At 37.1% G+C, this 13,784-nt stretch overlaps 1 protein-coding gene across 2 annotated transcripts; it reads left to right on the top strand.

Annotated features, from left to right (window-relative positions):
• The first annotated feature begins 2,696 nt into the window (after positions 1-2,696).
• LPAR4 (lysophosphatidic acid receptor 4) lies at positions 2,697-13,784 on the top strand. Of its 2 annotated transcripts, NM_001098105.1 has the most exon segments (4): positions 2,697-2,890; positions 5,144-5,193; positions 6,527-6,628; positions 12,082-13,784. In NM_001098105.1, a coding segment is annotated over 1 exon segment (1,113 nt). In that variant the 5' UTR covers positions 2,697-2,890; positions 5,144-5,193; positions 6,527-6,628; positions 12,082-12,158; the 3' UTR covers positions 13,272-13,784.

The raw sequence follows: 13,784 nt of genomic DNA, 5'->3' as shown, positions 1-13,784 counted from the left end.
TCTTATAAACTTATACCTGTGATGAATACACTGAACCAAAGATCCATAATGCTGTAAGAACATATAATAAGTGTATGTAACCTGAACTAGGGATAAGGAAAGGTTCCCTGAAGACATGATTACTGTCATAAATTCCAAAGGAGGAGTAGGAATTACCTTGGTGAAGGGGAAGCTAGAGAAAGGGAGAGTGTTACAGGCAAGGGGACTAATGTGTGGAAAGGGATATGGTGTGAAGGATAATATATCATTCTAGGAAGCTGAAGTAGGTCAGTTAGGCTAGAGTTCAGAGAAGGAGTGATGCAAGAAGGCCATGTGACCCAGTGAAATGGTAAATAATCTAGGAGTCATTTGTGAGATTAATCAGAAAGGTACTTGGGTACCTTAAGGAGAAATGAAGGCAGATGAGTTGAAAGACTGAGGAATATTGATCCAACGAGGAGAAAGACAATGAGCTGATCATACAGACAAATAGACAGTGACCATGACTAAAATTTCCTTGTGGCTCAGTTGGTAAAGAATCCGCCTGCAATGCAGGAGACCTGGGTTTGATCCCTGGGTTGGGAAGATCCCCTGGAGAAGGGAAGGGCTACCCACTCCAGTATTCTGGCCTGGGGAATTCCATGGACTATATAGTCCATGGGGTTGCAAAGAGTTGGACACGACTGAGTGACTTGCACTTTCACTTTTACTTTCTATGACTAAAATTTGACTTTAATCATTGTGGTTCACTGAGTTGCTACAATTGAGCCCTCTGGCAAAAAAGCTCTTATCATACTTTTTTTCTCCTCTTCACAAACCAGTTTCATTTTCCCCTCATCTCATTCTACACCTACTGCATCTGATCACTTATTATCTGGCCCCCTGAAAAGATTTTTCCTTGTTTTCTTGGCTTATTTAAACACTAATTTTCTATCAAAGTCCAGTTTGAATTCCACTTCTTCTGGGAAGCCCTTCTGGCCTTATCAATGGGATGTCATCTCCATCCTCTGATCCATTACAGAACTTACTCTCCATATAATGGGTTTAATATTTTTTTTTGAAATTTCCTTTGGTATCTCACCCTTTCATGTGTCTTGTGTCCCCAGCTAGACTGTGAGGCACTGCAGGACAGTGACTATGTCTTTCTCTTGTAGTTTGATAAATATGCCAAGGACTGATCCAGGCTCAGAGTGGGTGAATGACCATTTGTGGAGACATAACCAATTCTGCAACTGACAGAAATAGACATACCTGAGATAAGTGGAGAGGGGAACAGAAGGAGCAGAGACTGGGAGTGGGGGAGAAGGAAAACAACAGAGAAAGTGCTTTTTAGAATCAGTCACAAATAATAAGGTTAGTATCACCTTCACACTTGCTTGCTCATCTTGACTCTTAGTGAAAAGTCACAATAGAGCTATAGAAAGAGGGAGAATTAATAAAGATGAAGCATGCCTTATTTGTGAGGAAGCTTAATTATATAGACCAAAGTTTTAAAGCAGTCAGAGAATCCCTCAGTTCTCCAGGAACACCACTCTGCCCAGAGTAAGAAAGCATCTTATCCCTGGCCCAAGAGTTTCATTCCAGAGAAGGGGGAGGGGTGGCTGCTGGTGGTAGCATTGGCAGTGAGTGGAGATAGAGGAGAGAAGGATGAAGGGAGCTGACAGAGGGGAAGAATTAGAGAGAAGTTACAGATGGGTGAATGAATTTCTGCAACAAATTCAAATGAAAGAGAGGGAGGGAAAAAAAAAAAAAACAGTGTGAGCAACCAAGGTGGTAAACCTATGGGAAAAGAACTTGCCCAGGGGGAAGTAGGTATTCAGTTGAAGATAAGTTCCTATTATAAACAAATTGCATCTGTACTATTTATTTGGTTTTTAGCAAAACTCTAAAAAATCTCATGGTAACTAGATGTCCTTCCAGGAAGTTATTTAAGCAAAGTGTAGACCCTCCTTTTGCCACAGAACACTCTCTAGTACATGGAAGGTGGGTACTAAAGCTCTGGGACCCCAGCACATCTCCATCTGAGGGCACTTCACTGGTTTAAGTAAGTGAGTATAGTATTAAATTTCATTTTGTTGTGGTGGTAGGAGATTTAATTTTGCATAGGTAGGAGTGTATTTTGCATAGGAGTGTATTTATGGTACCAATCACTTTGCCTTTCTCTGTCCATATTATTATTAATATTATTATTGCAATTATTTTAAACAAGTTGGAACAAATATGGGCTGCTCAAAAGTGAAACACTCCTCCCAGTCTGGAGTTTCGTCTAATCCTCCTCATTAGAATTGTAAGGGATGGGGGAAGATAGCAGTCCTGCAGCAAAGACAGGCACACAGGCTTTCTCAGAGGATTTATTGCCCAGAGAAGACATTATTTTATATTGTGAAGTGGCACTTAAGCCGCCAGTTCTTGACTGTGAAAACTGCTTTTCCTGGGCAATGCTCTTTAAGGAAAAACTTCTTCAGTCCAGTGATTGGTGACTGAGGGAACCGTGGAGCACAGAGGATTGGGCGGGATCTTGGCTCCTAATAATGCCTTCTTATCCAATGAAAAGCATTTCCTATTGAGACCCCCAAGAGTTCCCCAGGCCCTCCGCTCAGGCCCGGACTTTTGGCCTTTTCTTGTGTCTCGGTTGTAAAGGCATGCCAGCTACAGCATTCGAGAGGGCCGTTCTTTAACAAAAGGAAAGAGATAAATGTAAATAAGCTCACATTTTCAGAAGGAGCAGTTTGCTGTAAGAAGCTTCAGCAGCCAGAGTCTGCTACTTTGGGCTGGGATAAACTTTCCCTGTAAAAAATAGTAATAGATCAAAATATGCACTTCTAAAGTGCGAGTTTCCCGTTTACATGTTTATTACCTAATTGTCTACAGGCATGAGCACACTCTGTCATCTAGCACACTCTTTCTTGGGGTAAGTCTCTTTGAGAAAGATTTGATTCGGGCGTTTGGGGGTGGGGGATGGCGTAACAAACTTCAGTGGAAGCACTGAGGCTTTGAGGGTTTGGGGAAAGAAATTAGATTTCAACTCTGAAGTGCTGAACAGGGATCTTCATGTTGAATGGTTACAAAAGAGGATTTCTATTGTTTTGGCAATAATACTGTTTTAGTGGAAGATATACAATATTTTCAGGCTTTTTCATGTTAACACAGTTATCCTAAAAAGCTGATTTAAAATCACAGAGTAAAGCAATTTATAAATTTCTTTGGCTAGCTTTATATTTCTTTGGTTTGCAATTGATTGTGAGCTAATGTGGCTTCTATTATGATGAGGTTTCTTCTAGTAAAACTATACAGCAGCATGCCTTTGATGACTAATTGATTTGTGGAGAATGTGACATTTGCTTTATTAAATAATTCATGAATAATCCATAAAGGAAGAAATAGTTTAATGGAAACTAATTCTGGCATAAATTGAATTTGCTCTTATATGTGAAATTAATTACCATTTTCCAAACAAATGCAATAATGTGACATTTAAAATTCTCTTCTTGTATATCCTGAATATTTTTAAGATTTTTCTTTTTACTTACATGATTTTGTTGAATTGATACTGTATTTTAGTTACTTTGTTTTAGGAAATTGAGCACTGTAATTTATTATTCCACTATGGAAAGGACCAGGCAAATTCTAAGATTAGAATATTTCAGAGCTTAGTTGGGTTGTTCACTTTGCCACCTTACCAAATTATACCAACTTTCTTTTTCCTTAGCTAATATGAAGAAGACAGCAATAATAACCTAAGCTCCAAATTATTCAGTGGCTTTGAAACATTTATTTTTCAGAACAGAATTTCAAATAACATATCTCATCGACATAGACTGTAAATTATTTTGCCTTGTCACAGATGAAATGTGCTCTTGCTGAAAAAGATGAGTTCAGCTAATACACTTGATGGCTGCTATACTCTAAAGCATCTCCTGCTAATCGGAGATGCAAATGAAAACCTTATTGGAACAAGCAGACCAGCCTTTCACAAAAGTTAAAAAGAGGACTAGGAATATGACTTACAGAGATAGGCTAAGTTTAGCTAAAGCTTAATTTATTCAATTCCATCTGACAGAAACTGTAATGAAAATTGTTGCCCTTACTGTGGTGTGGTCAAAGATAAATTGTGTAGTTGCCTTTTTTCTGTCTATATGGTCATTGTGTACTCTTGGCCTTTTTAAGGGAGAGGAGAAAGCTTAATGTACTTCTGAATATTAGTACTAAAAATTGGTAGCTTAATAGGAATTCACCTACCATTGGTTATCCAGTCCCACTTATAGTAGATAAATGATTGGTTATTAGAGCAAAGCATAGGATAGGTAGTCTACTGATTCCTTATAGTTATGTTCTAAAGTATTTCAATAACCTTATATTTTGAGGAGAGAGGTGACTGGGGAACAGGTAGAATAGGTCAAGGATTAAGACCTAGACAATTAGAGCTGATATGAGCATGAGGAAAGAAGGGGAGGAAAATGAGGGTATCAGGGAGACTTTACTATATAAATGCCAGCTTGATCTGTGATTCTTAGGTTCTGATAAAAATTAATAATATTTACTTCTGGTGTTAAATCTAAACTATATATAGTAATGGATGTTGACTAGACTTAGCTTGATGATCATTTCACAATGCATACAAATATCAATCAAATCATCATTATAATATATACTTTAAACTAAACTAAACTAAACTAAAACATGTCAATTATACCTCAATTAAAAATAAAATAAATTAGCAGTAGTTTTACTGAGTCTAATAAAAATTAATTCCCCTTATCTCAGACTTTGAGGGATTAAATTGTTTTTTTTTTTTTGCGGTGACAAATGGGAGCAGGTGAAAACAACTGATAGGAGGGAATAGCCAGTAAAGTCACACTGCCATGACGCCAGTTGAAGGCTGCTAATAATCAAGGCAAAGATGGAGGAAAATGAGAAACCGAGGACCAGAAGGGGACTGTGACTTGGTCTCACACAGTTAGCTAGTGATGGGGCTGGATGTGGCTACATTGAATTAATACCAAATATGAAAACTTCTAGGTATTTGAATTTCTTAGTTTTCTTTGATTCTAAACAAAAAGAAGTTTTTTATTTATAATCTGTGTCAATTGTGAAAGCCATAAAAGAAATGTTAATGGTTCTTTCTTTAAGATAAACCAATAAAATAATATTAATTTCTTTCCAGGAATACTGGTCTCTGGAGGAGTGTGAAAATCAATTCTCCTTAATGTTAAGGTGATCTCAAATATATTTAAAATTGTCTCATGATTTTATTTTTAAGTTTTGATTCCTTTAGATTAGAGAAAATTTATTTCCGGAGAGTTCAAGCATAGCAGTCTACTTTGTTTTGTTTAGGCCACCTTCAGAAGGGAGTGAAATGTGATGATAGTATAAGTTTGCCACTTTACAGGTAGTAAGTGCTACTTGTAAGAATACTATTGCAGAATATTTCTGGTTCTATACAGTTATTTTAGGTAGAATTGTGATTTGAAGATGTTACAGACAAGCTATATTAGGTTGGCCTAGGACATTCTAGTAGAGGCAGTGGTGACTGTCAGTATGCTAATATCCAGTAATTGAAGATTTGCTCATATGACTACAGTTCAGAGAAGGAAGAAATCCAGCTGGACTAGGGATGCAGGTTAGAGACAAGGCAGTAAGGTATCCACATGTTGTTCCAGTCTTCTTTTCTCTTCCCCTATGAAGGCTTCTGCTCAATAGTAATAGTCATTGCCAGGGAAAAAGAAAGGAGAAAAACAACAACAACAAAACCCAAAGAACCAATACAACTTCAATCAAAATAAAGGAATCTCCTTTGTTCAATTATTTTTAATATAAAGTAATCTGAGTAAACTCCAGAAAATAGTGAAGGACAGGGGAGCCCGGCATGCTGTAGTCCATGGTGTCACAAAGAGTCAGACACATCTTAGTGACTGAATAACAACAACAAAAACAATTACCTTATAAAGTGGAAGAAGTATTTTATGCCTTTTGTCACTAGTTATCCTTAAATGATTATAAGTTACATAAACTCATGGACATTGTGTGTGTTAATATAACTAATAAAATATGACATAGAAGTAACAAGTTTCGAAAATAAAATGTTATCAGCAACTCTGTAATAATGAAACCAAAAGCATTTATATACCATTTTTAAATGTGTTGGCTCTCATTTACTCTGATTTATGTCATATAATTGGAGAAGGCAATGGCAACCCACTCCAGTACTCTTGCCTGGAAAATCCCATGGACAGAGGAGCCCAGTAGGCTGTAGTCCATGGCATTGCAAAGAGTCAGAACGACTGAGAGACTTCACTTTCACTTTTCATTTTCATGCATTGGAGAAGGAAATGGCAACCCACTCCAGTGTTCTTGCCTGGAGAATCCCGGGGATGGCGGAGCCTGGTGGGCTGCCATCTATGGGGTTGCACAGAGTCAGACACGACTGAAGCGACTTAGCAGCAGCAGCATATCATATAATCATTTTTTTTTACCTTATGATTTTAGTATACATTTTATTGAAAAATTCTCTCCATGACATGCTATTGTGATCATTTCTATTTCACAGCATCCATTGGAGGAAATCTCTAACCACAGTACCTCCAGAAAGTTCATTGATCAACCAAGTCTTGGATAAAATTAGTGCCAGAATTTGGTTTGAACTAATGTGGTGAGTACCACTGTCCTGGTAATAACTCTCTCTAAAATTCTTAATTTTATTCTCCAACTTTTTTTCTAGCCAGTGTTTCCAGTTTATTACAGATTATACGATTTAAAAAATCCAGAATGTATGGAAGAGTTTCATTTGTTTATTGTAATCCAGGCAGATTTGGGGTGGAAAAATATTGATTCTTTGGTTTAAGCCTTCTCTGCCACTGGTATATACCTTTAGCAATGGGAGGCATGACTTTTGTTCACATTATCAGGATCAGTATTCAAGTATATCAGATGAATTGATATGCAAATTGGTAACTAATTTACTTGTTCAAATATGAGAAATAAATTCAGATTCCTAGCTGGCATTTATGAACCTCATAGGATTTGGAAATAGGTTCTTTTAAGAATACCTAAAAATTTCCTCAAAATGTCTGGGGCTTCTGCTAAGATCAGATATTAAGTTTCAAGACTCTAGACAATTTCATAATATTAGGTTGAACAATTTATCTACAGTTGTCTTACTCTATATCTTACTGATAAGGAAAATTCTGCTTTAGTAGGAATGATGAGGTCTTTGACCCCATAATGTTGAGCACTATATCACATTGTTTTTCAAATGTTAGACTGTGTTTTCAGATGAAGGGTTAGTGAGAGACTAGAATAATTTTTTGGTGAAAAAAAATTAAGTTAATCACTAAGGATAGAACTGCTCAGATTAGGATATATGTCAATGTCCTGCTCATTTCAAATAAAGCAGGAGGACAAAACAGTCATAACAATCTTAGTGTGAACCAAATTTAACATAAAGAGATTTCTTCAAAAGGATATTTCTTAAATAAACAATAAATAAGGATAAAAAATAAATGAGGCTTATTAATCTAAACATTTGACACAGAGAGAGGCTTGTTTGAGATAAGACCTGATATAGATGAATTTCCCAGGTCAGTTATGGAGTGAAACATTTACCAATGGTTTCCTCCACATGTAATTTTATATGGCTAGATTGTGTTTTGAAAACTATTATGAAACAGTAACCAGTGCACAGAAACATCAATTGGAACCATGTGTTTGATTGTGACCTGTGCTTGTGACTTGGCCTAGAAGATTTCCTTAAGGAGTCTTCTCTGTTAGCAGCCACTCATCTGAGGAATGGCAATCTGGATATATTCCCTATTACTCCAGTGGGATAGTTTTAATCTATATTTTTGCAACATTTTTGTATTTTTTAGTTTGTGTCACTGCTAAATATTTATAGACAAAGACCCAATAAGTTTCAGCTTCCTCTGAAAACTATTGTGGCAGTGTTCCTAAGCTTCGACCAGAGTAGAAAGAGGAAATGACTCTGGGGATCAGAAGCACTCTGATCTGACCCAAGCTCATTAAAAAGGGAGCCAAGTAAGGAAAATTGAGTATTCTCTTCCTTTAAGGCCTTGTCTCCTTGAATTTTGGATTGTCTTCTGTAAGGAACAAAAGCAAGTCAGCCTTTCTGGGCTACTGGGAATATGCCAGAAATTAGACCCTTGTTTTCAATATATCATCTGAAAATTTAGCACTTAGTAAAGTGATTTAGATATTCATCTTTACAGGAAAAAAGGGCTAACTCTACTTCCTCCAGTAGCCCCAAAGACCCCAAGCATGTTATATTTCGTTATCATTAGAAATTTTTTATAAAGGAAAAACATTGTGAACACTACTGTGAACTGTCTGAACTGGCTCCATATGTGTAGGTCAAAGTTAAAAAATTCATGAAGGTCAGATTTCTTTTTGGCTAACCTCCAGGTGACTTGCTTCCTGCTTGTTGTCACTGAAAATACATCCACTCAGCACTCTGAACCCCTAGGTGATTAATTTAGAATAATTGGCTGTAAAGGTCCTCACAAGATAATAGTCTAATGCTACTTGCAGTCAAAGATATAATTAACTGTGTCAGTCTAATTTTTGTTTCTTCTTCATCTCATCTGAAGGTCAAGTGTTGGCCCTTTGCCTCCATTCAGTATACAATATGTTAGCCATTTAGGAAAATCTAGTGGTTAAAAAAACACTGTTTATTTCAGCAGAAAGAAAGGAAAGCCAGTCAGAAAAGAGATCTTGTTTCTCTTTTTCATTGATTTTTTTCTTCAGAATTAGTTTTAAGAGTCAAATGCCTCTCTGAGTTTTTTTAACCATAGCTCAGTGGGAAGATATTCTTTTTGGTACACACTCCTGGATTTTCCTGTTATGATAAAAATGTGTAGTTAAGGTTGAAATTCAAGGGAAGATTTCTGAAGTAGAGTGTTAGGAGGTCTTAGGAGGAAGATGTGTTACTAATATGAAGTTCAGCATACCAAGAAAGACAGAGACATAGGTGTCCAGCTGTGCTAGATGAAGGGGAATGAAGAAACTCCTGTAATATTTCTTTGTGGTTAGGACTGAATGCTGGGCAAGCTCATAAAGCTACTCACAAACCCTATTGAATCTTCCTAGCCTCAGCTGTGAGGCTCAGAGGTAATGTTTATACAAGGAAGAGAAACTGTATAGCCAAGTTACAGAGCTAACCAATGTCTGAATCAGAAATAGAACTCCTTGCTTCCAGTGCTGTGTTAAATCCCAGCACCACACCCTCTCTGCCAGACAGCAAAAGGTGCTGTGTGTTTGAGCAAGGGAAAGCTGTGAATAGGGCCTTAGTGACAGTTTTCCCATGCTCTCTCTTCAGGATTGGAACTCTAATGCTTTATTGTCTTTGGTCCTTTCTCTCCCACAGAATTTGGTTATGTAAAGCAGAAGAACAGAAGTGCCAGGCATTTGCAGACTGTTTGCTGTGGATATAGTATATATGTTCTGAGAGATATAAAACTGAATAGAAAACTGGGGAGCAAAGCTCAGCTATTTGAAACATGCCATTTTGGGAAGTACATAATAATACAGAGCCAGTGAACTAGAAGTATACTCTGTAAGGGGATCACCAGTGGGCAGACTGGAGGGACTCTGAGCAAATATGGAAAGTCTTCTATTATGAAAGCATTTTCCAAATAAAATTTATTGACAGTACTTATTGTAGAAGGCAAATACAAGCAGATCATAGTGAATGAGGATTGATTTTAATATTAGGGGTTTTTCAGTCCCATAATTTCTTTAGATTATGTGATTATGTTAGAGGGATATTTTTGACTATTTTGATTTCTTTCAGCAATAAAAAAAAAATAAAATAAAACTTCCAGACTAATGGGTAGCATGCTGGGTGTAAAATAGTATGTAATGTGGTTTAAGCAGTTGAGAAGTTGCCATTGTTTTCATTTCTGCCACCCCCTTGGTGAAGCAATCTCTAGAAATTTATATTTACAGCTCTCAAAGTGAGGTTTGAACCACATTGACTGAGATTTTCCTGGCTTTTTGTTTTTCTTTTTCAGATTAGATTCATTGACCTTAAGCAGTCGTTGTGTACTGTTTTTTTTTCTGAGGAAAATGGAAGAAGTCAGATGAAGCAAGGTAGAGAGGATGGAATTAGAGGAATTATCTTCCTAGCCCTTAATACAAATTAGATGGAAATAGTGACCTCTCTCCAGCAAGGTCTTCTTTTTTGTGTGTTTTATTCTTCCTTTTCTCTCAATTCTATTTTTCTTTCTCTGCTACTTTCTATGCTATCTTCTCTTCTGCTCTCCCCATCTATTTTTATTTCTTCCTTGTCTGGCTTTTTTTTCCTCCTGGACCTTACTTTGTCAAGATTCTTACTATACCCTGCTTTCATATATCAAGGTCACTTCTGGCAAAAGTTGAGCTGGCTTTTGAGTTGAGCCATTTCATATGAGATGAAATGGCCAAGAAGGAATATGATCTTACAGAAGTGTCAGACTCAGGGAAGACACACCATAAAGCTCATGAAATGAGAATTCAGAAACAGCACACTTCCAATTTTAACTTTAAACTTTAGCTATTAAAAATGCCAACACTTCCTTTGCACTCTGTTTTCTCCAAAGTCAGCTCTCATTCTAGGCACTACAGTGAGTGAATGTTTTTTTTTTTTTTTTTTTTTACTCTCTCAAATCATGGTCTCTTCCTTCAGGCCAAACACTGGTTGAAGTGACTTAAGACCTCTATATCTCTGGCAGGTTCCTCCTGCCACTCCCTTTTCTGTTATATATGAGGCCCTGTGACCTGTTCCAGGAGTTGGAAAGAAAGAGTTACATAAGGAGGAATCAATTCAGAGAAATGGCTTTCACATTTTAAAATATAATCATGTGCAAACTCATTACTGGGTATGTCAGGAACAAAGACCACTTTCACTCCATATCCTCTTCATTGAAAAGAATTCATTCAGCTACAACTCATTCATAGTGCATTATAGAGCATTCAGAAGACAGCCTTCCAATGGCAGCTGTTGACCTAGGAGCATGTTAGTAAGATTTCTGTATGTACCTTTGAACGATATTGGTTCAGATATCCAACAAAGATAATTAGTCAGTGACCTCCACACGTACAAGAATGGCTGTTCAACTCAATTCATTTGTATTTAGCCAGAAAAGGCTTTATTGACCTGGCCCATTTTAAAAGCTAAAAGCATGAATGTAACTCATGGAATGGGCAGTGGGAGAGGGAGTAGGACAATATCCAAGGCTCAGGGTATGGCATGAAAGAACCTTGATAAGGACCACAATCTAAAGGAGAGAAACACTGCGATTGTCATTTGAATTCTCTCTATATAAAGGCATTGTAATGGAGTGAAAAAAGTTTCAGCCAGAAGTTTTAATGCACTGAGGAATTCCTGTTCTCTGAACCTGTATTTTAGAAGAAAAGGTGAATCAACATTTTAATTCAGGAGTTTAGTTGTAACTTTTAAAAGAGGTTTTCCTGGAGGTCCCATATCCACCTTTAGTCTTGTGCAGTAGAACTAATACTCAACAATGAAGTTTAGTAATACCAGAGAGTAGACAATTTAATTTAGAGAAGCTTAATAATCCTCTGGTTAGGAATTTAAAAAGAACACCTGAATTCTGGTTCTTACTATGCCATTTACATGTTCTTCCAATTCTGACATTATTGTATTTCTAAATTATATAAGCCTCAGTTTCTGCTTCTGCAACATGGTGTTAAATTCCTGCCTTGCCTATCTTATGGTGTTCTTGTGGGAATCAAATAAAACATGTTTTAGAAGTTAAAAAATTATACAAATTTCCAAGTATTAGCATTGTTTTAACTATCAGAGCCTCCGTATCCCTACCCCTGCTAGCCTAGGGCTCCCAAGGAACAAATACCTTATTCCTGTGAATTGCAATGCTACAGTATTTTGCTTACTGTCTTGAGTGTGGTCCCTCCTGTTCCCGCAAGATACTCTTGTAGTACCATTTAACATATGGTAGGTATTCAAAAGGTACTTGTTAAACTGAACTGAATGTGCATGTTATTTCCAGTCTGTGTGAACAGAATATCTTTTACTCCACAAAAATGGATGGAAGGTAGATCTGATGACTCATTTAATCTTATTTCCCATAGGAGGAAAACATTTCCTACCAGCCTTTAGTCTCAGAGTGCTGAACCCTGCAGTCTGCAGGCCTCCTGAATAAAAGTCCATGGGTGACAGAAGATTCATTGACTTCCAATTCCAAGATTTAAATTCAAACCTCAGACCCAGGTTGGGCAATGCTACTGCCAATAATACTTGCATTGTTGATGATTCCTTCAAGTATAATCTGAATGGTGCTGTCTACAGTGTTGTATTCATCCTGGGTTTGATAACCAACAGTGCATCTCTGTTCGTCTTCTGCTTCCGCATGAAAATGAGAAGTGAGACAGCTATTTTCATCACCAATCTGGCCCTCTCTGATTTGCTCTTTGTCTGCACTCTACCTTTCAAAATATTTTACAATTTCAACCGCCACTGGCCTTTTGGTGATACCCTCTGCAAGATCTCTGGGACTGCATTCCTAACCAACATCTATGGGAGCATGCTCTTCCTTACCTGTATTAGCGTGGATCGTTTCCTGGCCATTGTCTATCCCTTCCGATCCCGTACCATTAGGACCAGGAGGAATTCTGCCATTGTATGTGCTGGAGTCTGGATCCTAGTCCTCAGTGGTGGTATTTCAGCCTCTTTATTCTCCACCACTAATGTCAACAATGCAACCACCACCTGCTTTGAGGGCTTCTCCAAACGTGTATGGAAGACATATCTGTCCAAGATAACCATATTTATTGAAGTTGTTGGTTTTATCATTCCTTTGATACTGAATGTCTCTTGCTCTTCTGTGGTGCTAAAAACCCTCCGTAAGCCTGCTACATTGTCTCAAATTGGGACTAATAAGAAAAAAGTGCTGAAGATGATCACAGTGCATATGGCAGTCTTTGTGGTATGCTTTGTACCCTATAACTCTGTTCTCTTCCTGTATGCCCTGGTGCGCTCCCAAGCCATTACCAATTGCTTGTTGGAAAGATTTGCAAAGATTATGTATCCAATCACCTTGTGCCTTGCAACTCTAAACTGTTGCTTTGACCCTTTCATCTATTACTTCACCCTTGAGTCCTTTCAGAAGTCCTTCTATATCAATACCCATATCAAGATGGAGTCTCTGTTTAAGACTGAAACACCTCTGACCACAAAGCCTTCCCTTCCAGCTATTCAAGAGGAAGCTAGCGATCAAACAACACATAATGGTGGTGAATTAATGCTAGAATCCACCTTCTAGGTACAAGAAGTCCCTTTAGGTCCAGATATAGTTTCTTCTATGATTTTCCTATGCTTTGAATAAAAAATTTGAAGCTAATGATATTGAGAATAGATTAATGTACTGAATATAGTCAGATACATTTATTTGAATGTTTATTGTAATACATATATTGTTTTGTTCGATAATTATAGGTCACATCTAATTACAACAGCCAGAAGGAATTGCCAAACTCTTCTTCTGGGTTGGAAATTCATTGTACCACATTATATAAGTCAACAGTAGCCTTGACTTCAGTGATATAGAGTTTACTTAAAAACTTTGAAAAAATATATTTCCATTCCAATATTTGGTAATTAGTTTGGGCCTATAAATATAGAACAAATTCAGGTATTTTTTTTTTAAACAACCTTTTGTGTTACTACTGATATATACTAGTCTTTTTTTGCTTTTTGAATTGTCATTGAGTTTATTTTAGTACAAGAACATACTTTAGTTTAACATTATTAATAAAAAAGTATCAAATTTAAAAAA

The sequence above is a fragment of the Bos taurus genome, chromosome X, assembly GCF_002263795.3.
Source record: "Bos taurus isolate L1 Dominette 01449 registration number 42190680 breed Hereford chromosome X, ARS-UCD2.0, whole genome shotgun sequence".
Taxonomy (NCBI): Eukaryota; Metazoa; Chordata; class Mammalia; order Artiodactyla; family Bovidae; genus Bos; species Bos taurus.
This window is presented reverse-complemented; position numbering and strand designations above follow the sequence as displayed.